The 26,642-nt window shown below is 40.7% G+C and overlaps 1 protein-coding gene across 1 annotated transcript in view; it reads right to left on the minus strand.

Annotated features, from left to right (window-relative positions):
• DAW1 (dynein assembly factor with WD repeats 1) overlaps positions 1 to 26,642 on the minus strand; it is a 91,523-nt gene that overhangs the window by 58,417 nt on the left and 6,464 nt on the right. The window contains exons 2-3 of the mRNA XM_070071497.1: positions 4,219 to 4,291; positions 1,763 to 1,907 (exon numbers count right to left, since the gene is read on the minus strand). Coding sequence (XP_069927598.1) covers positions 1,763 to 1,907; positions 4,219 to 4,291 — 218 coding nt within the window. The remainder of the gene's footprint in view (positions 1 to 1,762; positions 1,908 to 4,218; positions 4,292 to 26,642) is intronic.

Raw genomic sequence — 26,642 nt, forward strand, 5'->3', positions numbered from 1 at the left:
AGACACACAGTTGCCTTCTCATCAGAAACCCTACAGGTTAGGAGAGAATGGTGAGATACATTCCAAGTCTTAAGAGAAAAAAACTGTCAACCCAGAATACTGTACCCTGCTGAGCTCTTATTTATGAATGAAAGTGAAATAAAGACCTTCCATAACAAACAGAAATAGAATTTGCCACCATTCATCTAGCCTTACAAAAGATGCTTAAGGATCTGCTACAAACCAAAACACAGAAAAATGGTCCCAAGAAAGAAGGTGAAGGCAGAAAATCTCCCAGTAAAAGTAAATCCAAAGTAAATAACAGGAATATTTATGGAAAAATGGCAGGGTCAACTGGTTACTTATGCAATCACTTTGAATGTATAGGGTCTCAACTTTCCAGTTAAAAGACACAGAATGGCTGAATGGGGAAAAATCATCTATTTGCTGCTTACAAGAAACACATCTCACCAACAAAGATACATGAGGACTGAAAGTGAAAGGATGGAAAAAGATATTCCATGCTAACAGAAACCAAAAAAGAGCTGGTGTAGCCATCTTAATATCAGACAAAAGACTTTAACACAAAATCTGTTGAAAGAGACAAGGAAGGGCACTATGTAATGATTAAGGGATCAATTCAACAGGAGATGTGACTGTAATAAAGGTATATGTACCTAATTATTGGGTGCCTGGCTATTTAAAACAAATGTAAAGGGATCTAAAGAGAGACATAGATTCCCATACAATAGTAATGGGGGACTTCAATACCCCACTTTAAGCAGTGGACAGATCAACCAGACAGAAAATTAGCAAGACAACAACAGTTAATCAACACCATAGACCAAATGGACCTAACAGTTATCTACAGAACTTTTCATCTTACGGTCACATAATACACATTCTTCTTACCAATGCATGGAACTTTCTCTAAGATAGACCACAGGCCAGGTCATAAAGCAAGTTTCAGCAAATTCAAACAAAATTGAAATCATACCATGCATCTTCTCTGACCACAATGGAATGCAGCTGGAAATCAAAAACTCAAGAGTCTCTAGAGCATATGCAAACACATGGAGACTGGACAGCATGCTCCTTAATGAACAGTGGGTCATAGCAGAAATCAAAAGAGAAATCAAAAAGCAGTTGAGGAACAGTTCCTTTTTCCCACTATTTGTTGAACTCTTTTACTTAGTATAGAGTTAATCTTCTGTGTATAAAGTTAATTGAAAATAGATCTTAGTAAAAAATAAGAATCAGAATAGGAGAGAGAGGAGGAAGAAGGGCAGGAGTGGGAGTGGGAGGGTGGGTATGGTGGGTATGCTATGTTACTAAAGTTGTATTTATGAAGTGTGTGAAGTTTCTATACCTTAAATAAAAGGCTTCTGGGGAAAAAAATGTTAGCCATACAAACAAGTAATTTACCAAAATATAGTATACTTCACAAGGAAGCAGAAAATATGAAATGCTAAAATGCCATCAAACACAATTTTAACACTATTCTAGATAGAACAGTTTTAATTAAAGGTAGTGCCACCTTAAATTTACCTTTATAGAGAGAAGCTAAACTTACTACAAATGTATATTTAACATCTCAAGAAACAAGTTTTAACATTCACTTAACATAAAATCATTCAAACTGACAAAATATAAGAGGGGGGAATTAAACCACTGATGATACTTTTTATGGAAAAATACTTTCAGAGGAAGAAATGTTGTTTTCCATGATAAATCAATCAAACAGCAATGTTTTCACTGCATGCCTTCTTGACGATATCTTTACCTTGAAAAGATGGAAGCTGTGGTTGCTGTACTGTCCAAGCTTCTCCTGCAGTCTCCGTATTACAAGTGTGACCTGCTCTGTCTTGGAAGCCGTGATCAGCGGCTCTACTCTCTGGATGTCTTTGACAAGAGCACTGACATCAGTACTGAAATTTATACCAAAATTGTTACTCTTTTCTCATAGCAAAAATGGCACAAATGTTTATTACATGAACAATGCACTGCTTTATGACATTCACGAAATGTCAAAAACACCATTGCTCTCCCCATAGGGGTGAAAATCACACGAAATCAGGAAGCAGCATAGAGAGCATGCATGGTGGCACAGAACCAAGACTCGGGTTTTCTGGACTACATCTGGCCATCACAGGGGCTTCACAGGTGGAAGGTATTGCCAGGGTTCTGACGTGCTTGTCTAGGGCTGTGGTTTGAATATTTGTGGGCTCCTCAAAATCCCTGTTGAAAATTTAGTCATCAAAGTAGCAGTATTAAGAGGTGGGGTCTTCACAAAATGACCAAGTCAGCAGAGTAGAGCTCCTATAAAAGGGCTGGGTGGAGGGAGTTTGTCCCTTTTGCTGCTGCTGCCTTCTGTCATGTGAGTGGGCATGCAATGTTTCCATCACTAGAGGAGGTGGAAAGGTGGCATCACCTTGGGGCAGAGAGCAGCCTGCACCAGACCCCTGAGTGGCTGACACCTCCATCTTGAACTTTCCAGTCTCCAGATCATGAGAAGTACATTTCTGTTCTTTAAAATTACCGCATCTCTGGTATTTTTGTTCTAGCCACACAAAACAGATCACCAGCTCCTAGCAAGGCCCAGAGTTCACTGGTTCTGGACACGATGAACAGATACTGGGTGTGCCTTGCGCTAGCTTTCCATTTTACATATGTCCTCTTATTTAGTCCTGTGACACCTCGATGACATCATCCTTCTATCATGACTGTTGTGGAAGCGAAGAAACTGAGGTTCAGAAAGGTTACGTTCTAAATATTTCTAGGGAAAGAAAAAAATGCCTAACCATGAATAAACATTTAAAGAATTATGATGGGGTGGGCGTTGTGGTGCAGTGAGCTAAGTTTGGGACACCTGCATCCCATATCGATAGCTGATTGAAGTCCTACCGATTTGAGCCCTGGCTATTCAGATTCCCCTTCAGGTCCCTGATAATGTGTCTGAGAAGCAGTGGATGATGGCTCAAGTATTTGAGTCCCTGCCTCCCATGTGATAGACCCAGATGGAGTTCCTGGCTCCTGGCTTCAGCCTGGCCCAGCTCCAGATTTTGCAGCCATTTGGAGTGAACCAGCAGATGGAAGATTGATATCTCTCCCCCCCCCCTTACACTCCTGCCATGTCTTTCAAATAAATAAATACTTCTTTAAAAGTTCATTTTTTAGAAAGCCATAATTGTGAACACAAAATTTTTTGTCATTATTTTTACCCACTGAGAATCCATTCTCCTTATCTGTCTCTTGGAGTTTTGCAAAGACTTCCTAAAGGGAATGCATTCTGTGCACGATGACCTCGCAAGTGAATTTCTCTAGGCCCATACCACATTCAGAGACATAGATTGTATCTTCCACCTCTGTCTCACGGTAATGAATGAGAAGGAATGTATGCAGTCACATGAAATAGTTACTAAGGAAATAACGGGCTCAGTGATGGTTTTGAAATCTAGTAACTGGTGTTATTCAAATATGTTGAAGTCATTAAAAATCAGGCAAGTCTGAGGATGGGTCACAGAGAACAGGGGCCCAAGGAAACCTGAGTAAGGGTCCTATAGGATGCTGGGTAGGATCGTGGGGCATAGAAAGGGGGTTACAGGAAAGCTAAGAAAAACTGAGCCAGGTATGAATTTCAGTTAATAACATGTCCACCCTGCTGCGTTCATCATGACAAATCCAAGACAAGAATATGGGAAATGGGTGTGGTGTACTTGGGATCTCTGTCTCCCTAACATTTCTAAAACTATTCTAAACTAAAAAGGTTTACTTAAAGGGGGGGAGGGGGGACTGTCCATAAAGAAAAAATGATAGATTGATTATGTTTTTCTACCTCCTCCTCCTCATTTAGCAAGATCCTCAAATAAAACCCAACAAAACATAAAATCATATACCACAGAATAACTTTTAAAATAATGGGAGTGTCTGGGAGGCAGCAGACAATGGCCCAAATACTTCATTCCTAGTACCCATGTAGGAGACTCAGATGTAGCTCCTGGGTGATGCTTCTGGCATGGCCCAGCCCAGCTGTTGTGACCATTTGGGGATTGAACCAGTGAATGGAAAATGTTTTTCTATTGTTCTCCCTCTACCTTCCAAATATATAAATCTTCAAAAACTATGTAAAACATGCATTGTCTGTAATTTGTGTAGTTCATCCATCTATCATACTCTGTATCAGGGTTTTCCAATAAAATTTAGATATGAAACCCATCTTGTATTGTGTAGCTAACTTACCTTGAATCTAGATCAAGCAAATCTATGGATTTCATCTTTAATTCTCCATTTTTTTCATATTCCAACATAATTCCTGTACATAAAAAAGACCATTTATCATGACAGCTCATGCCAAAGTAAATCTGCTTTGACAATATTTTTACTCTCATTTTCTAAATGTCTACATTTTATACATAAAATATAGCCAGTGGTGTCTGGTTCCAAAACAAGATTGTGTAGATTAAGTTTTCCCTGGTACTTCCTTGGAAGTGTAACCACAGAGCCCATTCAGACTTGTTCAACTCTGTAGATATCTAGAGGAAATATTTCATCTGGTGACAAAAATGTAAAAATCTTTTTTTACAGATGCAGCAAAAATACAGAACAATAAAACATTTTGCTTTAACAGAATATGATAATATCTCAGAATACTGTACAGCCAAAAATCTCCAGGCACAGTCAAGGAATCAGTACAAGCTGAGCCCTAATCTCTCTATTCCCTGAATCGACCCCCACCTTTGCCCAAACCAAGCCTTAATTCCACAACTGCCCTGTGATCAGGAGACAGATTTGAACCTTGTCTCGTGTCTCTGATCTCCTTTCCAGTTGACTTTGCAATGAAGCCTTTTTTTTTTTTTTTCAAAAGGTGGTACCATGGCATTCATTTCTATCTGCAGCAGGGAGTGAGCCCCCCACTCATTAAATCAATATGCTTATAATTGCACCAACAAAACAAAACAAATAAAACAAAAGAGTTGGATGGAAGACAGAATGGCTAGAAGCCCCCAGGACTTGAATAATGACCAGATAATGAGTTCTTGGGTTTTCTTTTCTTTTCTTTTTTTTTTAATTTAGTTTAACTTTTACTTAATAAATATAAATTTCCAAAGTACAACATTTGGATTAAGCAGCTTTTTCCCCCCATAACCTCCCTCCCACCCACAACCATCCCATCTCCCATGCCCTCTCCCATCCCATTCACATCAAGATTCATTTTCAATTATCTTTATATACAGAAGATCAATTTAGTATATGCTAAGTAAAGATTTCAATAGTTTGCACCCACACAGAATCACAAAGTATAAAGTACAGTTTAAGTACTAGTTAATTCACATAGCTAATTCACATAGTACAAAATATTAAGGACAGAGATCCTACATGAGAAGTAAGTGCACAGTGACTCCTCTTATTGATTTAACAATTGACACTCTTATTTATGACGTCAGTAATCACCGAGGCTCTTATCATGAGATGCCAAGACTATGGAAGCCTATTGAGTTCACAAACTCTGATCTTATTTAGACAAGGTCATAGTCAAAGTGGAATTTCTCTCCTCCCTTCAGAGAAAGGTACCTCCTTCTTTGATGTCCTGTTCTTTCTGCTGGGATCTCAGTCACAGAGAGCTTTCATTTAGGTCATTTTTTTTTTTTTGCCAGAGTGTCTTGGCTTTCCATGCCTAAAATACTCTCATGGGCTTTTTAGCCATATCCGACTGCCTTAAGGGCTGCTTCTGAGGCCAGAGTGCTGTTTAGGACATCTGCCATTCTATGGGTCTGCTGTGTATCCCACTTCCCATGTTGGATCGTTCTCTCCCTTTTAATTCTATCACTTAGTATTAGCAGACACTAGTGTTGTTTATGTGATCCCTTGGACTCTTAGTCCTATCATTATCATCAATTATGAACTGAAACAGATCACTTTGACTAGTGAGATAGCATTGGTACATGTCACCTTAATGGGACTGAATTGGAATCACCTGACAAGTTTCTAACTCTACCATTTGGGGTAAGTCTGATTGAGCATGTGCCAAACTGTACATCTCCTCCATCTCTTATCCCTACTCATAATTAACAGGGATCACCTTTCAGTTAAATTTCAACACCTAAGAATAAATGTGTGTTAATTACAGAGTTCAACCAATGGTTTTAAGTATAACAAAAATACTTAAAGGAAAAAAATAGTAAGTTGTTCCTTGACAGTCAGGACAAGGGCTGATCAAGTCACTGTTTCTCATAGTGACCATTTCACTTCAACAGGTTTCCTTTTTGGTGCTTAGTTGTCATCGATCAGGGAGAACATATGATATTTGTCCCTTTGGGACTGGCTTATTTACTCAGCATGATGTTTTCCACATACCTCCATTTTCTTGCAAATGACTGAATTTCATTTTTTCACTGCTGTATATATTCTATAGAGTACATATCCCATAATTTCTTTATCCAGTCTACTGTTGATGGGCATTTAGGTTGATTCCAGGTCTTAGCTATTGTGAAATGAGCTGTAATAACATTGAGATGCAGACAGCTCTTTTATTTGCCAATTTAATTTCTTTTGGGTAAATTCCAAGGAGTGGGATGGCTGGGTTGTATGGTAGGGTTATATTCTGGTTTCTGAGGAATCTCCAGACTGGCTTCCATAGTGGCTTAACCAGTTTGCATTCCCACCAACAGTGGGTTAGTGTCCCTTTTTCCCCACCTCCTCACCAGCATCTGTTGTTGGTAGATTTCTGTATGTGAGCCATTCTAACCAGGGTGAGGTGAAACCTCATTGTGATTTTGATTTGCATTTCCCTGATGGCTAGAGATGCTGAATATTTTTTCATGTATCTGTTGGCCCTTTAGATTTCCTCTTTTGAAAAATATCTATTGAGGTCCTTGGCCCATCTCTTAACTGGTTTGTTTGTTTTGTTGCTGCGGAGTTTCTCGATCTCTTTGTAGATTCTGGTTATTAATCCTTTATCGGTTGCAGAGTTTGCAGATATTTTTTCCCATTCTTTTGTTTGCCTCTTCACTTTCCTGTTTCTTTTGCAGTACAGAAACTTCTCAATTTGATGCAATGCCAATTCTTAATTTTGGCTTTGACTGCCTGTGCCTCCAGAGTATTTTCCAGGAAGCCTGTGCCTTTATCTTGCAGGGTTTCTCTGATGTTCTCTAATAATTTGATGGTGTTGGGTTGTAGATTTAAGTCTTTAATCCATATTGAGTGGATTTTTGTGTAAGGTGAAAGGTAGGGGTCTTGCTTCATGCTTCTGCACGTGGAAATTGAGTTTTCCCAGCACCATTTATTGAATAGGCTGTCCTTGCTCCAGGAATTGGTTTTAGATCCTTGATCAAATATAAGTTGGCTGTAGATGTTTGGATTGATTTCTGGTGTTTCTATTCTGTTCCATTGGTCATCCATCGGTTTCTGTACAAGTACCATGCTATTTTGATTATAACTTCCCTGTAGTATGTCCTGAAATCTTGTATTATCATGAATCTGGCTTTGTTTTTGTTGTATATAAGATTGCTTTAGCTATTCGAGGTGTTCTTGCCTCCATATGAATTTTAGCATCATTTTTTCCAGATCTGAGAAGAATGTCTTTGGTATTTTGATTGGTATCGCATTGAATCTATAAATTGCTTTTGGGAGAATGGACATTTTTATGGTATTGATTCTTCCAATCCATGAGCATGGAAGAGTTTTCCATTTTTTGGTATCCTCTTCTATTTCTTTCTTTAAGATTTTGTAACTCTCATTGTAGAGACCTTTGACGTCCTTGGTTAAATTTATTCCAAGGTATTTGATTGTTTTTGTGGCTATTGTTAATTCTGATTGATCTTAGAATTTCTTTCTCAGCTGTGACATTGCCTGTGTATACAAATGCTGTTGATTTTGGTGCAATGATTTTATATCCTGCTACTTTGCCAAACTCTTCTATGAGTTCCAATAGTCTCTTAGTAGAGTTCTTTGGAACCCCTAGATAAATCATATCATCTGCAAAAAGGAATAGTTTGAGTTCTTCCTTACCAATTTGTATCACTTTAATTTCTTTTTCTTGCCTAATGGCTCTGGCTAAAACTTCCAGTACTATTTGGAGTAGCAGTGGGGAGAGTGGGCATCCCTGTCTGGTACCAGATCTCAGTGGAAATGCTTCCAACTTCCTCATTAAATAGGATGCTCGCTGTGGGCTTTTCATAAATGAATTTGATTGTATTGAAGAAGGTTCCTTCTATACCCAATTTTCTTAGAGTTTTCATCACGAAAGGGTGTTGTATTTTATCAAATGCTTTCTCTGCATCTATTGAGAGAATCATATGGTTTTTCTTCGCAGTTTGTTAATGTGGTGTATCACACTGATTGATTTGCGAAAGCTGAACCAACCCTGCATACCAGGGATAAAGCCCACTTGGTCTGGGTGGATGATCTTTCTGATGTGTTGTTGCATTCTATTGGCCAGAATTTTATTGAGGATTTTTGCATCTATGTTCATCAGGGAAATTGTTCTTTAATTCTCTTTCAATGCTGCATCTTTCTCAGGTTTAGAAATTAAGGTGATGCTAGCTTCATAGAAAGAATTTGGGAGGATTCCCTCTTTTTTGATTGTTCTGAATAGTTTGAGAAGAATTGGAGTTAGTTCTTCTTTAAATGTGTGGTAGAATTCATCAATGAATCCATCCGGTCCTGGGTTTTTCTTTGTTGGAAGGGCCTTTATTCCTTGTTCAACTTCTGTCTCAGTTATGGGTCTGTTTAGGTTTTCTGTGTCTTCATGGTTCAATTTAGGTAGGTTGTATTGTCCAGGAATCTATCCATTTCTGATAGATTTCCCTGTTTGCTGGCATACAACTCTTTGTAGTAATTTCTGAAGACTCTTTATTTCTGTGTTGTCTGTTGTTACATTCCATCTTTCATCTCTGATTTTATTGATTTGGGTCTTTTCTTTTTTTAGTTTTAGGCCAATGGGGTGTCAATTTTGTTAATTTTTTCAATAAACTAGCTCTTCGTTTTGCTGATCTTTTGTAATGTATTTTTGGATTCATTCTGATGATTTCTTCTGTAATTTTAATTATTTCTCTTCTCCTACTAGTTTTGGGTCTGGTTTGCTGCACTTTTTCTATATCCCTGAGATGCACTGATAGCTCATTTATTTGGTGCCTTTCAAATTTCTTGATATAGACACCTATTGCTATAAATTTTCCTCTTAAAACTGCTTTTGCTGTATCCCATAAGTTTTGATATGTTGTGTTGTTATCTTCATTTGCTTCCAAAAAGATTTTGATTTCTCTTTTGATTACTTCCATCACCCAGTGTTCATTCAGGAGCATGTTTAGTCTCCATGTGTTTGAATATGCTCTAGGGATTCCTGAGTAGCTAATTTCCAGCTTCATTCCATGGTAGTCTGAGAAGATGCATGATATGATTTCGATTCTTTTGAATTTGCTGAGACTTGCTTTATGGCCTAGTACGTGGTCAATCCTAGAGTCGGTTCCATGTACTGCCGAGAAGAATGTAAATACTTTTTTTTTTTTTTGACAGGCAGAGTTAAACAGTGAAAGAGAGAGAGAGACAGAGAGGAAGGTCTTCCTTCCATTGGATCACCCCCAAAATGGCCGCTACAGCTGGCACGCTGCAGCCGGCGCACTGCACCAATCCAAAGCCAGGAGCCAGGTGCTTCCTCCTGGTCTCCCATGTGGGGACAGGGCCCAAGCACTTGGGCCATCCTCCACTTCCTTCCCGGATCACAGTAGAGAGCTGGACTGGAAGTGGAACAACCAGGACAGAATCCGGCGCCCCAACTGGGACTAGAACCCAGGGTGCAGGCGCCCTAGGTGGAGGATTAGCCAAGTGAGCCGTGGCACTGGCCAAGAATGTAAATTCTTTAAGTTTAGGATGAAAAGTTCTGTAGATATCCGTTAGATCCATTTGGACTACAGTATAGATTAAATCTGCTATTTCCTTGTTGATCTTCTGTCTGGTTGATCTGTCTATACTGAAAGTGGAGTATTATAGTCCCCCAATACTATTGTATTGCAGTCTAAGTCTCCCTTTAAGTTCCTTAACATATCTTTTAAATAGCCCAGTGCCCTGTAATTAGGTGCATATACATTTATAATAATTACATCTTCCTGTTGAATAGATCCCTTAATCATTATAAAGTGCCCTTCTTTGTCTCTCTTAACAGTTTTTGTGTTAAAGTTTATTTTGTCTGATATTAAGATGGCTACACCAGCTCTTTTTTGGTTTCTACTGGCATGGAATATCTTTTTCAAACCTTTCACTTTCAGTTTGCATGCATCTTTGTTGGAAAGATATGTTTCTTGTAAGCAGCAAATAGATGGGTTTTGGTTTTTAATCCATTCAGCCAGTCTGTGCCTTTTAACTGGAGAGTTGAGGCCATTTACATTCAATGTGACTATTGAGAAGTAGTGAGTTTTCCCTGCCATTTTCCCAAAGATATTTCTAATATATGCTTTGAACTTCCTGTGATCTTTTACTGGGAGATTTTCTTACTTTTCATTCTTTCATATTGATGGCCGTGTTTCTGTGTGTAACACATCTTTAAGTGTCTTTTGCAGGGCTGGACAAGTGATGACAAATTCTTTCAATTTCTGTTTGCTATGAAAGGTCTTCATTTCACCTTCATTCACAAATGAGAGCTTTTCAGGATATAATATTCTGGGCTGGCAGTTTTTCTCTCTTAGTACCTGGGCTATATCTTGCCATTCCCTCCTAGCCTGTAGGGTTTCTGTTGAGAAGTCAGCTGAGAGTCTAATTGGAGATCCTCTGAGAGTAATCTGACGTTTCTCTCTTGCACATTTTAGAATCTTTTCTTTATGTTTCACTGTGGTGAGTTTGATTACAACATGTCATGGTGAGGATCTCTTTTGGTCATGTTTATTGGGGGTTCTATGTGTTTCCTGTCCTTGGATGTCTCCTTCCTTCTCCAAACCCGGGAAATTTTCTGCTAGTATCTCACTAAAAAGGCCTTCTAATCCTTTCTCTCTCTCCATGCCTTCAGAAACTCCTAGAACCCAATTGTTGGGTTTTTTAATGGTATCCTGTAGATTCCTAACAATATTTTTGAGATTTCTAATTCCCTCTTCTTTTCTTTGGTTTGACTGTATATTTTCCTGTTCTCTGTCTTCTAAGTCCGATATTCTCTCTTCTGCTTCACCCATTCTGTTTTTAAGGCTCTCAAATGTGTTTTTCATTTGTTCTATTGAATTCTTCATTTCATTTTGATTTCTCTTCAATATCTCAATTGCATGTTCTACTAAATTCCTCATTTCATTTTGATTCCTCCTTAAGATTTCATTTTCATAGGAGAGATTTTCTGTCCTGTCCTGTATGGATTTCTGTAGTTCATGCATTTGTTTTTGTTAACTTCTAAATGTTCTTGTCATAAATTTTTTGAAATCCATATCTTGCATTTCTTCTATCTCATCATCTTCATAATCTTGTATTAGAGTGTCATGTTCATTTGGGAGCATCATGATTTCTTCCTTGTTCTTGTTTCCTCAGTTTCTGCATTTGTTGTTTGGCATCGTGGAGATATTCTTTGGTTTTTTCTTTTTTTTTTTTCTGCTGTGGTGGCTTTTCTCTTTATACTATGACTCTAGATTAAATGGACTGTCTGCTTTTGGTGAATCTCTAGAGGCTTGTGGTAGGTGTGGCCAGAGAGCTCTGTTCAGTTCTTCAGGGTTAAGGGTGTGCCAAAGGTGACACACCCAGGTTTGGCGTGGTAAATCTTCTCACTTCTTTTTTTATTCAGAAGGGAAGTAATTCCACTTAGCTGAGCTCTTCTCCTTGATGGTAATCAGTACCTGAGCACTAGCCCCAGTGGGTATAATATTTGTCTGCTCTGTTCCAAGGACCACACAATGGATCTGTGCAGTCCTCAGTATAAACTCCGATACCCCCACAATGTCTCTCACTGGGGAGCCAAAGCTGCCCAAATTTGTGGCGTCTCCCACTGAGACTACTCACATCTCAGCCACACCGTGAGTCCTCTCACACACCTTTAATTTTTTTTTCACAGTCCCAGTTCATAAGCTCCACACATTCACTAGGTCTTAGTTTCCTGTTATTTCTCCCCACTACAGTCAGATTTTTCTGACTGGTTGAGGGCGGGCACAGCCCCAAGCTGGCACAGCTGTTATGTATGACCAAAATGCAGCCTGCTCTATTGTCTCACTCACCTTTGTAAGGTTAGTGGAGAGAGAGAATTGTGTTGATACTGGTCCCTTTTTTTTTTCTCTCCTCTAGTTAGGCTGGTGTACTTTCCCCCATGGGGCTTCAAGCCTTGTTCCCTCTAGGCTCTTCCTACCACTTTTCTGCTAGTGTCTCAAGCTACTGCGGTTTCGCCTCACCTCCATTTCCAGCACTGGTGCATAGACTCGGCAGCTGGGGTCCTGAGTTGTAGGCACCCATGCTCTCCACATAGGTCCACCATGTCCCTCTAATTCCAGAAGAGTTTCCTATGCAGTTTTTTCCCTAACTCTTCCCTGAGACTACAGTATCTCCATATTTATTAAACTATCTTTTCCCAGACTATCAGTGGGCTCCCTCCCTATTCTGCCATATGGAGCCACCTCGGGCTTTCTTTTCATCTTCTATACCCCCAAACCATGTCCTAAGAACATCTAGCCTGGAACACCGGTTTTCCAACTGCAACCAAAAAGCTAGAAAAAAGAAAATATGAACAAAGAACCAGTGGGGACGCCTAAACACTGCTCCACAACTAGGGTCACTGCAGGCAGTGCAATTTGTCAATAGAACCCTTGGGCTTTCCTGGAGCCCATCAAATATACTGGGCACCAGCAGGCAGTTATATCTGACTGTATCAGCAGGAAAGTCCTAAGACCTGCCACATCCAATTCCATAACCAGATCATTGGTGGACTTTTTTCTCCACTTGCCAAATGAGAAATGGTGAACACTTGGGATGGGGACTGGTGCTACGGTATAGAAGGTTAAGCCTCCACCTACAATGCCAGCATTCTATACAGGCGCTGGTTCAAATACCAGCTGCCTCACTTCTAATGCAGCTCCCTGCTAATGTGCCTGGAAAAGCAGCAGAAGAGGATCCAAGTGCTTGGGCTCCTGCACCCATGTGGGAAACCCAGATGGATGCTAGTTCAAATCCCAGCTGCTCTACTTCCAATCCAGCTTCCTGCTTATGTACCTGGGAAAGCAGCAGAAAATGACCCAAGTGCTTGGGCTCCTTTACCCATGTGGGAAACCCAGATGGAGCTTCTGGCACCTGGCTTCAGCCTGGCCCAGCCCTAGCCATTGCAACCAGTGGATGGAAGACCTCTTCATCCATCTCTCCATTTTCCTCTTTAACTCTGCTTTTCAATTGAATAAAATAAATATTAAAATATAAAAAATAAAAAACACTTGGGATGCCCCAGACCCTACTCTACAAACAGGCACCAAAGCAACTGTTTCCCCAACTTCCCACCAATGCCATAACCAGATCAGGGGGTATCTCAGAAGGTCACCCAGGAACAGAAGACAAGCAAAGGAAGTAGACTTTACTCCCAGACACTGTACCAGCATGAGAAAAACAAAGCAGAGTAGAATAATACTGCAAGGGATTAAAGCCCACAAAGGTAGGCTAGAACCTATATGCTAAATCTAAACAAAGTGATACCTAAAATATAATTCTTAGGTCAAGCCAAAAATCTCTTGATATAATAACCAAATAAAAAATCACCCATCATACCAAAACCAGGAAAAGACAATCAGCAAACACCAACACTGAGATGAACCTGATGTTGGCAGTATTTAACATGGATTTTAAAGGAAGTGTCATAAAAATGCCTGTATAATCCCATACTACTTCACTTGAAACAAATGAAAAACAATCTCAGGAAATAAATAGAAACTATTAAAATCAAACCAAATGGAAATTAAAGAACTGAAACATACAATAACCTAAATTTTAAAAATTTGATATATGGGCTCAACAGCATAAGTGACAGAGGACAGAGTTAGTGAATCTGTAGACAGGTCAGTAAAACACACTCAGTCTCAACAATATAAAGACAACAGACAGAAAAAAATCTGAACAGAGCCACACAGCCTGATTGTCCTATTGCTTATGGAGACAATCCGAGCTCTGTGGTACCACTTCTACACTCAACATTTGTGGCCTTAAGACCACTTTACACTTTTGATAATTATTGAGGGTGACAAAAAGTTTTATTTTTACAGTATCTTTCATATTAAAAAATTGAAAATTTTAAAATATTTATTAAATAGTTTTATAATACACTCATGCCATGTGGCCATATATAGCATACATCTATAAAAACAACTGTCTTACAAAAAATTATGAATAGCACTGTTTAATATTTTTGTGTATGCCTTTTTTTAATTTATTTTATTTATTTAAAAGACAGAATTACAGAGAGAGCTAGAGACAGAGAGAAAGGTCTTCCATCCACTGTTCACTCCACAGATGGCTGCAACAGCCGGAGCTGCACCAATCCAACACCAGGAGACAGGAGCTTCTTCCAGGTCTCCCACCACCCGGGTGCAGGGGCCCAAGGACTTGGGCCATTTTCTACTGCTTTCCCAGGCCATAGCAGAGAGCTGGATCAGAAGAGCATCCAGGACTACATCCGGCGCCTATATGGGATGCAGGTGCTTCAGGCCAGGGCTTGAACCTGCTGCGCCACAGCACCAGCCCCTTTGTATGTCTTTAATATCTGACTTAACTGAGGAAATCTGGATTCTCATCTCTGATTCTGCATTGAAGTTATTGCTACATGTTGTTCTGGATGAACACAATATGGTCAAGCACAGTAACACAACTGGAAAAATACAGGAATAATTTAATCATCTTTTCCAATAGCTATGGAAGTATTTCTTTGATACCACATTAAAACTCAACAAACATTTTCTTACAGATTAACTGTATTGAGTCTAGCATTGTAGTACAACGGATTAAGCCACTGCTTACAATACTGATATGCCATATCAGAGTATCAGTTCAAGTCCAGGCTGCTCCACTTCTGATCTAGCTCCCTGCTAATAAGCCTGGGAAAGCAGAAGAAGATGGCCCTGTCACCCATGTGGGAGACTCAGATGGAGTTCTGGGCTCCTAGGTTCAGTCTAGCCCAGCCCCAGCTGTTGTAGCCATTTGGGAAGTGAAACAGCAGCTAGAAGATATCTCTGTCTCCCTCTCCTCCATCTTCCTCTACTCATTCTCCATATCCCTCTCCCTCTCCCTCTTCCTTTCCCTTTCCCTCTCCCCATTTCACAATGCCTTTCAAATATAAAAATTTGGGGGAAAAAAAAAGACTGGTTGCATGGTAAACTATGAAACCATATCAGTGAACTCTGCAATAGTTATATTAAAATCCATTGATCTAACTCAGATTTTAATGGCTCTTTTATCTATGCATGATTTATAATGTTTAATACTTTAAAATATTGATTCATTGGGTTATGCATGTCTTCTAAATGCTGGCATGCTTTACATGGTAATATCTAAATATCACACTGGTTAATATGACTTCCAATCACTATTCTCAGAAAACTTTTACTTTTGTAAACTGAGAAATGAAATGATGGTAAACAAATTTTCCGACATTCTAATTTTTGCCTCAAATTTTGAGCTTTTTCTACCAGCAAGAGATGCTTACAGTTATAATCATATTTGAAACTTTCAGGCTCACTTTGTTCATTTTCAAGAAAATATTGGCGAAATTCCCAAGTCTGAAAATAGTGTGTATCTTTCAGGTAAAAGCAGTCTTCCGAGCCGGCGCCGTGGCTCAATAGGCTAATCCTCCACCTTGCGGCGCCGGCACACCGGGTTCTAGTCCCGGTTGGGGCGCCGGATTCTGTCCCGGTTGCCCCTCTTCCAGGCCAGCTCTCTGCTATGGCCAGGGAGTGCAGTGGAGGATGGCCCAGGTGCTTGGGCCCTGCACCCCATGGGAGACCAGGAAAAGCACCTGGCTCCTGGCTCCTGCCATCGGATCAGCGCGGTGCACCGGCTGCAGCGGCGGCCATTGGAGGGTGAACCAACGGCAAAAGGAAGACCTTTCTCTCTCTCTCTCTCTCTCTCTCTCTCTCACTGTCCACTCTGCCTGTCAAAAAAAAAAAAAAAAGCAGTCTTCCATGAATAAAACAGGTAGTTCATTCCACAACTCAAGCAAGCACGTAAGTGTCTTATTCAAGACAACTGTCAAACTCCACTGCACTGCACAAACGGTTAATGAATACTCCTCACTTCATCACTACAAATGTTCAAAGTGCATGCATTTGCACAAGTTTATCACCATTCCACTTTATTACTATGTTTTTGCTGCCTCCTCAATAACAATCTTAAGTTATGTTTTTCCTTTTGGGAGAACATAGCTGAGGAGAATGCAAACCACAGTTGGAGTTTTTTGTCACTGCTGGACTTGTGGTAATGCCTAAGCACTTTCACTTTCCATTGCTTTTGCACCATCTGTACAAACGTCAATATAACAACAACCTAAACAACATCATTTTAGTATTAAGATAAATTCCATTTCAAGGCTCCATTGAAAAGGTTCAAGAGCACCAGGGGTCCCCCAGACTTTGGAATCACTGCCTTTGACTATGATTTGAAAAAAAAATTTCATCTCAGCAGTATTTCAGATCAAGTGAAAATAGGAAATGCTATAAAAATCATTGTATATAATTTTCAAAGAACACTGAACATGGGCAGCATTGTGGTATAGTGGGTTAAGCTTCTGCCTGCAATGCCAGCATCCTATATGATCACTAGTTCTAGTCCTGGCTGCTACACTTCCAATCCAGCTTCCTGCTAATGCATCTGAGAAAGCAGCATCCACTGGTTCACTCCCACATGGCCACAATGACCAGAAGTGGACCATACTGAAGTTAGGAGACTGGAACTTCATCCAGTCTCCCATGTGGGTGGCAGGGGCCCAAATACCTGGGCCATCTTCTGCTACCCTCCCAGGTACATAAGGAGGAGCTGGATCAGAAGCAAAGCAGCTAGGACGTGAATAGGTATGCATATAGGATGCCATCCTGGCAGGAGGACGTTTAATCTGTGGTACCACACCAGCCTCTATAATAGCTTTTAAGCATGATGTGAAATTCAACAGCCAAAAAAGAAAAAAAAACTGACATATTTGTCTGAAATAAATGTTAAGCTTCTACACAGTGAAAAAAATCTGACAAAGTTAAAAATGATGATCCACCAAAAATATTTAAATACAAAGCCAGAGAACTTAATAGGAAGAACTCTGAAACTGATTTTAAAAAGAAATATGAAGAAAAAGCATAAACCAACTGCACAGAAACATAATGAAAAATAAACACACCTAAATAAAGAGTTCTTAACTTCACTGATTTTAAAAAATACAAGATAATAATGTTGCATAGTTTGCAAATATTTTTTCCCATTCTGTCAGTTGCCTCTTCACTTTCCTTACTGTTTCTTTTGCAGTACAGAAACTTCTCAATTTGATGCAATCCCCATTGCTAATTTTGGCTTTGACTGCCTGTGTTCCGAGGTCTTTTCCAAGAGGTCTTTGCCAGTACCTATATCTTGCAGGGTTTCTCCAATGTTCTCTAATAATTTGATGGTGTCAGGTCATAGATTTAGGTCTTTTAATCCATGTTGAGTGGATTTTTGTGTAAGGTGTAAGGTAGGGGTCTTGCTTCATGCTTCTGCACGTGGAAATTGAGTTTTCCCAGCACCATTTATTGAATAGACTGTCCAGGCTCCAGGCATTGGTTTTAGATCCTTGATCAAATATAAGTTGGCTGTAGATGTTTGGATTGATTTCTGGTGTTTCTATTCTGTTCCATTGGTCTATTCATCTGTTTCTGTACCAGTTATGATTACAACTGCCCTATAGTATGCTGTCTGATGCTGTTTTGATTAGAACCACCCTGTAGTATGTCTTGAAATCTGGTATTATCATGCCTCTGGCTTTGTTTTTGTTGTACAAAATTGTTTCAGCTATTTGAGGTCTCCTGTGTCTCCGCATGAATTTCAGCATCATTTTTTCCAGATCTGAGAAGAATGTCTTTGGTATTTTGATTGGTATCGCATTGAATCTATAAATTGCTTTTGGGAGAATGGATATTTTGATGATATTGATTCTTCCAATCCATGAGCATGGAAGAGTTTTCCATTTTTTGGTATCCTCTTCTATTTCTTTCTTTAAGATTTTGTAATTGTCATTGTAGAGATCTTTGATGTCCTTGGTTAAGTTTATTCCAAGTTATTTGATTGTTTTTGTGTCTATTGTGAATGGGATTGATCTTAGAAGTTCTTTCTCAGCTGTGTCATTGCCTGTGTATACAAAGGCTATTGATTTTGGTGCAATGATTTTATATCCTGCTACTTTGCCAAACTCTTCTATGAGTTCCAATAGTCTCTTAGCAGAATTCTTTGGAACCTCTAAATAAGGAATCATATCATCTGCAAAGAGGGATAGTTTGACTTCTTCCTTCCCAATTTGTATCCCTTTAATAACCAGAATCTACAAAGAGATCGAGAAACTCCACAACAACAAAACAAACAACCAGTTAAGAGATGGGCCAAGGACCTCAATAGATATTTTTCAAAAGAGGAAATCCAAAGGGCCAACAGATACATGAAAAAATATTCAGCATCTCTAGCCATCAGGGAAATGCAAATCAAAATCACAATGAGGTTTCACCTCACCCTGGTTAGAATGGCTCACATACAGAAATCTACCAACAACAGATGCTGGTGAGGAGGTGGGGAAAAAGGGACACTAACCCACTGTTGGTGGGAATGCAAACTGGTTAAGCCACTATGGAAGCCAGTCTGGAGATTCCTCAGAAACCTGAATATAACCCTACCATTCAACCCAGCCATCCCACTCCTTGGAGTTTACCCAAAGGAAATTAAATTGGCAAACAAACAAGCTGTCTGCATCTCAATGTTATTACAGCTCAATTCACAATAGCTAAGACCTGGAACCAACCCAAATGCCCATCAACAGTAGACTGGATAAAGAAATTATGGGATATGTACTCTATAGAATACTATACAGCAGTAAAAAAAAATGAAATCCAGTCATTTGAAACAAAAAGAAGGAATCTGGAAAACATCATGCTGAATAAATAAGCCAGTCCCAAAGGGACAAATATCATATGTTCTAACTGAGCGCCAAAAAGGAAACCTGTTGACATGAAATGGACACTATGAGAAACAGTGACTTGACCATTCCTTGTCCTGACTGTTGATGTACAATTTAATACTTTATCCCTTTTAGTATTTTTTTTGTTCTACTTAGTACTATTGGTTGAACTCTGTAATTAACACACAATTATTCTTAGGTGTTTAAATTTAACTGAAAAGTGATCTCTGTTAAATATAAGAGTGGGAATAAGAGAGGGAAGAGATGTACAGTTTGGCACATACTCAATCAGACTTACCCCAAATGGTAGAGTTAGAAACGTGTCAGGGATTCCACTTCAATCCCATCAAGGTGGCATGTACCAATGCCATCTCACTAGTCCAAGTGATCAATTTCAGTTCACAATTGATCACACTGATAGGTCTAAGAGTCAAAGGGATCACATAAACAACACTAGTTTCTGCTAATACTAACTGATAGAATCAAAAGGGAGAGAACGATCCAACATGGGAAGCGGGATACACAGCAGACTCATAGAATGGCAGACGTCCTAAACAGTACTCTGGCCTCAGAATCAGCCCCTAAGGCATTTGGATATGGCTAAAAAGCCCATGAGAGTATTTTAGGCATGGAAAGCCAAGACACTCTGGAAAAAAAAATGACCTAAATGATGGCTCTCTCTGAGTGAGATCCCAGTGGAAAGAATGGGCCAGCAAAGAAGGAGGTACCTTTCTCTGAAGGGAGGAGAGAACTTTCACTTTGACTATGACCCTGTCTAAATAAGATCAGAGTCAGTGAACTCAAAAGGCTTCCATAGCCTTGGCAATTCATGACAAGAGCCTAGGGAAATTACTGACACCATAAACAAGAGTGTCAAACTGTTAAGTCAACAACAGGAGTCACTGTGCACTTACTCCTCATGTAGGATCTCTGTCCCTAAAGTGTTGTCCAATGTGAATTAATGCTATAACTAGTACTCAAACAGTATTTTACACTTTATGTTTCTGTGTGGGTGCAAACTGTTGAAATCTTTACTTAATATATACTAAATTGATCTTCTGTATATAAAGGTAATTGAAAATGAATCTTGATGTGAATGGAATGGGAGAGGGAGCGGGAGATGGGAGGGTTGCGGGTGGGAGGGAAGTTATGAGGGGGATAAAGCCATTGTAATCCATAAGCTGTACTTTGTAAATTTATATTTATTAAATAAAAGTTAAAAAAATACAAGATAAAATAACAGATAACATTTTGCACATCAGATTGGCAGGGATCACAGAAACTAATTACTCTCAACACCAGCAGATGAGAAGAATGACACACTCTCCCAGACTGTTGGGGACATGTTTCATGACTCTTTTCAAGGGGCTATTGCATCTTTTAGGGATGACAGTGATCTTAGCCTTCCTTAATGTATTTCTCAAGATCAGTCTATCACTAAATATTACTTTTTCATAATAAGAAAGTAAGGAAATAATAGAGAAAAAAGAAGAAATTGACAGGGATAGGGACCAGCACTCTGGCGCAGCGGTTAACACCCTGGCCTGAAGTGCCAGCATCCCATATGGGCACCGGTTCTAGTCTCGGCTGCTCCACTTCCAATCCAGCTCTCTGCTATGTCCTGGGAAAATGGTGGAAGATGGCTCAAGTCCTTGGGCCCCTGCACCCACGTGGGAGACCTGGAAGAAGCTCCTGGCTCCTGGCTTTGCATCGGCATAGCTCTGGCCATTGCAGCCAACTGGAGAGTGAACCTCTCTAAGAGACCTAAGAGACCTCTCTAAGATATAAACTTGAAATGTACAAAGTCTATAGAGATGCAAGGCATCAATACCATCAAACATTGCTTCTGTCTCATTTTGCAGTTTCAGGTTTTTGCATTAAATAAGGGTACATAAATGCACTGTTTATTATTGAGAAAAGTACTCAATTATTTGAATAACTAAGTAATATAAGCAAAGAATATGCAATTATCTGTAACTGAGAGAAAAACTGGGAAGAATTAGAATTTCACAGCACACACAACATAATCTAATATTTTAAAAACAGAAACAGGAATTTAGCGTAGTGGTAAAGATGCCAAAGTCCCATATCATAGTATCTGGATTTGATACCTGTCTTCTACCCATGACTCCAGCTTTCTGCTAATACAGACCCTCAGATGTAGCAGCAAAGGCTAAAGTAATTGGGTTTTTTGCCATCCATGTGGAGACCTGGATTAAGTTCCTAGCACCAAGGTTTGGCCCAGCCCTGCTCCAGCTATTTTGGGCATTTCAGGAAGGGAGCTCTATCTCTTTGTCTCTCTTTCTCTGCTCTCTGCATCTCATTAAAAAAACTTTCATTGGCAAACAAAATTATCTCATTTTTAATAAAATGAAAAATATTCAAAGCCTTTTATCCGACTACTGAACATGAGTCGAGTTGTTCTAAAAATCCAAAATCTGAAACATGTACATTTGACTGATTCACTATGACAAAATTTCAAGGCAAGATGTTCAACTTCCCATGATTGCTGAGCTTCAGTATGAGCAAGAGGAACTGACATGTGCTATGAAGAACATAAACAAGGGCTAGAATTAGAACACAGCAGGTTAAGTTGCTGCTTGAGACTCCAGAAGCCCGTATCCAAGGGCCAGTTTGAGTCCTGGCTGCTCTGCATCCAGCTGATGCACCTGAGACGCCAGCAGATGATGGCCCAAGTGCTTGGCTCTCTGCCACCTGTGTCAAGGACTAGGATAGAATTTCTTTTTTTTTTCAGAGTTACAGAGAGAGAGAGAGAGAGAGAGAGAGAGGCAGAAAGAGATGAGTCTTCCATCTGCTGGTTCACTCCCCAATTCACCACAATGGCTGGAGCTGCACTGATCCGAAGCCAGGAGCCAGGAGCTTCTTCTAAGTCTCCCTCAGGGGTGCAGGGGCCCAAGGACTTGGGCCATCTTCTACTGTTTTCCCAGGCCATAGCAAAGAGCTGAATCGGAAGTGGAGCAGCCAGGACTCAAACAGGTGCCCATATGGAATGCCCATTGCAGGTGAAGGCTTAGCCCACTACAACACAGAACTGGCCCAAAGGATAGGATTTCCAATTTCTGGTTACAGCCTAGCCCAGCCCTTCCTGTCGCAGCTATTTGGGAAGTAAACAAGCAAATGGTCAATCTCTCTCTCTCTTTCTTTCTCTCTCTCTCTCTCACACACACAAACACATACACACGCACACTTCTTAATAAATAAATCTTTAAATATATATGTGTGTACATATATATACGTGTGTGTGTGTGTGTGTGTGTGTGTGTGTGGTGGAATGAGAAGGCCATGCCAAGATGGCTGCTGGCAACAGAAACTGCCTGGCAACAGGCTGTGATTGGATGGCTTCTAAACCACATGACAACGGAGCCTGCCTGGCAACAGGCTGTGATTGGATGGCTTTGGAAACCACATGGCAACAGAGCTTGACTGGCAACAGGCTGTGATTGGATGGCTTTGGAAACTGCCTGGCAACAGGGTGTGATTGGTTAGGGCATAGACCACCCCTTGACCAGATTGGCTGCCTTGGCTATATAAGCAGCTATAGCAGCTGAAATAAATGAGTCTGCAGGCTGCTTGCCTCAGGCCTGCTTTCACTTGACTCCCGGGGTCTGTGTAGTGACGCCGTGCCTCTTGTCCCTACCACGCTTCTCCTCTCAGAATGAATCCACAGCAACATCTGGCGCCCAACGTGGGGCTCAAACCCACGACCCTGGGATTAAGAGTCCCATGCTCTACCACCTGAGCTATATATATATATATATATATATATATATATATATACACAGACAAAGATGGTGTCAGAGTGCATGTCTTTCTTCAGTGATAGTTTCCCATAACATTCTCATATTTTCATCTTCTCTTGGTCATGAACTATTTGCAATAGGTATAAGTCCCAAAAGACTTAGGTACAAAGCCTCTATCCCCAGAACTCTGAATGCACTAAGGGGCTACATTTCAAAAGGTATTAGCATTCTTGACTCAGAACAACAAAATCTTCTAAAATGCCCAGAGTATTCATCAGTTTAGCCAATGTTTGATTTCTTCTCTTAACCAAAGAACAAAAACCATACACAATAAAGATTGTTATAACTGAGTCAGCTGAAAAGCATGTAATCAACACCCACTCTTTCCAAAGTGAGGCATTTATGAATTAATGAATGGGCCACGATAAGAGAAGGCCCCATGATGTGGTTAGCCTTATCAATGCTATGTACATGTAGGTTGCCAGGAATTTACGTAGAGAGAATAATTCACTGAATGCTAATGAGAGAATGCTCCTGACCTAAATGTCATTCAAAAGAAGGTGGGAGGGACAAAATTAGGAGATTAGGAGGCAAAGCACAATTGTTCTATATAAGCAAAAGAGATAAAGGGGTCATGGAAGAAATCAGAGCATGGTGAGTGACTTATTTTGATTTTGATAATGTTATTGAAACACTCACCTGCTGTTCAGTGGGATCTTGGATACATGCATTTAAGATGGCTCACCAAAGAATGGAATTGAGAAATTAAATATCTAAGCAAATGAAGTAATGTGATCCCACTATAAGATAATCATCAATTATTAATTAATGCCATAGTTCATTTATTGCCATAATTTCAAACATGAATCCAAAGTATTACTGGAATCTAAGATTGTTATGAGAACCTTTAACTTGCAGAATTAAAGCAGCCATTCAAGAGCACTTATCTGACATATTCACCTTTCAGGGGGAATTCCAGGCACTCTACTTAACATGCATCATTTCATTAAACTAATCCAACAAACATATAAGCGCCAAGTTCTGTTCTATGTGCTTGAGACACAATAACAAACAAAATAGGCGAAGTCCCTGCCTTCATAAACTTTTATTCAAGTGGGGAAGGCTAAGCAAGAAAAACAAATAAAATTATGGTGTGTTGGATTGAGATAACCTAAGAAAGGGAAAAAATCGGGTAAAAGGGCTGTGAAATATTTTGGGAACATATTTGGGAACATGGTGGTCATCTAAGACTTCACCTTTTGAAGAAAGAGCCGAGAAACAATTAGCTATACAAATGTCCAGTGAAAGATTGTTCCAGACATAAAAAACAGAAACTGCAGAGACCCTGAGTGGGGGCACATTTGTCCTATCCATGCCAAGAAGGGTGTTGCTGGATGGAGAAGCAGGAAACAGTAAGGTCGGAGGGCCCAAACAGGGTAGATCCTGCAATTCCTTGGGGTCATGGCCCCTTTACTTACAGTGAGATGAAAGGCCACTGGAGGACTGAGAAGAACAATGGCCTGGTCAGAATGATGGTCTAACAGAGTCACCCTGCCACTGTGCTGACAACAGGCTTAAGTGGGGTTTTAGCAACAGAATAGTAACAGAAAAATGAGAAGAGCTTACATATTTTGCAAGTAAAGCTGACAGGATTTGTCATTGGACTCAATGTCAAGTGCAAAAGAGCAGAAAGACTGAGTTCAAAAATTTGGTGTGAGCAAGTAGAGAAATGAGACTGCAGTTAATGATGGAAAGATCATAGGAACCCCATATGAGATGCACAGCGCACACCCAATGAAGGTGTAAGGTACGATGGGTGTTTGGTTGGTTTGTTTTTAAAGACAGGTTTTCTTATTCTTTTTTTTAAGGATGTATTTACTTATGTTAAAGACAGAGTTACAGAGAGGCAGAAGCATTGAGAAGGAGAAAGAGAGAGGAAGAGATCTTCCATCCTCTGATTCACTCCCCAAAAGGCCACAACAACCAGGACTGGGACAAGCCAAAGCCAGGAGCCAAGAGCTTCTTCCAGGTCTCCCACATGGGTGCAGGGATCCAAGCACTTGTGCCATCTTCTACTGTTTTCCCAGGCCATAGCAGAGAGCTGGATCAGAAGTGGAGCAGCTGGGTCTCAAACCAGCGCCCATACAAGATGCTGACACTGCAGGGAGTGGATTCACCCACTGCTAGTTAGGAAGTCAGAAATTGAGCCTATGTGTGTATGAGAAAGGCCTAAAGACCAGAACCCACTGTGGAAGCTCCAGAAGCCCAGCATCTTGCCCTTCAAAGTCCTGCCCAGGCCCTGGTAACCTCCCAGGTGGTCCCAGCCCTTCCCCCAAGGAAAGCTCCCAGCAGAATTCTCTCCTCAGGACCAAATGGGTTACCTGATAACATGGGGCAATAAAACCTTCTTAGTATCCCTAAGGGAAGCCCCCCTATTCTGCCCCCAGGGAACCAGCAATTCTGGGATGGAATTTGCTAATTTTCACCCAACAAACCCTTCTGCCAGGACTCTCCATTATTTGTCCTGAGGAGAGGGGGAGGTGGGTAAACAGACTCCCTTAAAAACCTAGGGAGTCCAAACAGACTGCAGGCTCAGCCCTCTGCCTCTCTGCTGAGCCACCCGCCAGGCCTGCCCAGGTGTATTCTCTCCACTCAACCATGTAACCTAGTTCTCCCCCAGTCTGAGCGACTGGGCGCTTTCTGTCTGTCCCTTCTGTTCTGATGGATGCCCTGTCCCCAGTAAAGCCTTATCACTTTGCTCTCTGACTCACGCCTGAATTCTTTCTTGCATGAAGACAAAAACCCTACGGCTTCCACAGCCTTCTCTCCGGTAACACCACTAAGCCACAGCACGGGCTCCAAGGATGACTTTTTAAGCCTTGAGAATAGATGAGATCATGTAGCAAATGAGACTATAGATTAAAAAAAAAGAGAGAGAGAGAGAGAAGTCCAAAGACAGAGCTCTGGGGCCTGCAACACTGAGAGCTCTGGAAGAAGTGAGAAGGAGCTATAATAAGGCAGGAGGCAAAACGGAGTAGTGCCCTGGAAGCAAGGAAGGCAGAGATGTGAAATGGGTCAAATGCTACCAAAAAGTCAAGAGGGCCGGTGCTGTGGTCCAGTGGGCTAAGCCTCCTCCTGTGGCGCTGGAATCCCATATGGGCACCAGTTCAAGTCCCAGCTGGTCCTCTTCCAATCCAGCACTCTGCTATAGCCTAGGAAAGCAGTGGAAGATGGCCCAAATCCTTGGGTCCCTGCACCCACGTGGGAGACCTGGAAGAAGCTCCTGACTCCTGGCTTCAGATTGGCTCAGCTCCAGCCATTGTGGCCATCTGGGGCGTGTCTGTAACTCTACCTCTCAAATAAATAAAATATTTTTTAAAAAAAACAGTCAAGAAGAGCGAGGACTAAGACATTTAATAATGTGTAAGTCACTGGGAATCTTGAAAAGGGCAGTTTCAGTGGAGCAGCAAGAGTGGGAACATGATGGCAGTGCGTTCCAAACAGGAAAGAGGAGGGAGATGGGGGAAGGTGTTCCTTCATGGAGATTTCATAGAAGAGAAAGTGGAAAAGTGGGTAGCAGTTGGAAGGGGTCAGTAGGACTGTGAGTTGAGGCTACACATGACAGCTTGGCAGATCCAAATAAACTGCGTAAGTTTGAGTCCCTGCTCCACTCCTAATCCAGCTGCCAGCTGATGTGTGTCCTGGGAGGCAGCAAATCATGGCTCAAGTACTTGGGGCCTTGCCACCCACATGAGAGACCCAGATTGAGCTCGGGGATCCTGGCTTTGGCCTGGCCC

The sequence above is a fragment of the Oryctolagus cuniculus genome, chromosome 3 (genome assembly GCF_964237555.1).
Source record: "Oryctolagus cuniculus chromosome 3, mOryCun1.1, whole genome shotgun sequence".
NCBI classification, from domain to species: domain Eukaryota; kingdom Metazoa; phylum Chordata; class Mammalia; order Lagomorpha; family Leporidae; genus Oryctolagus; species Oryctolagus cuniculus.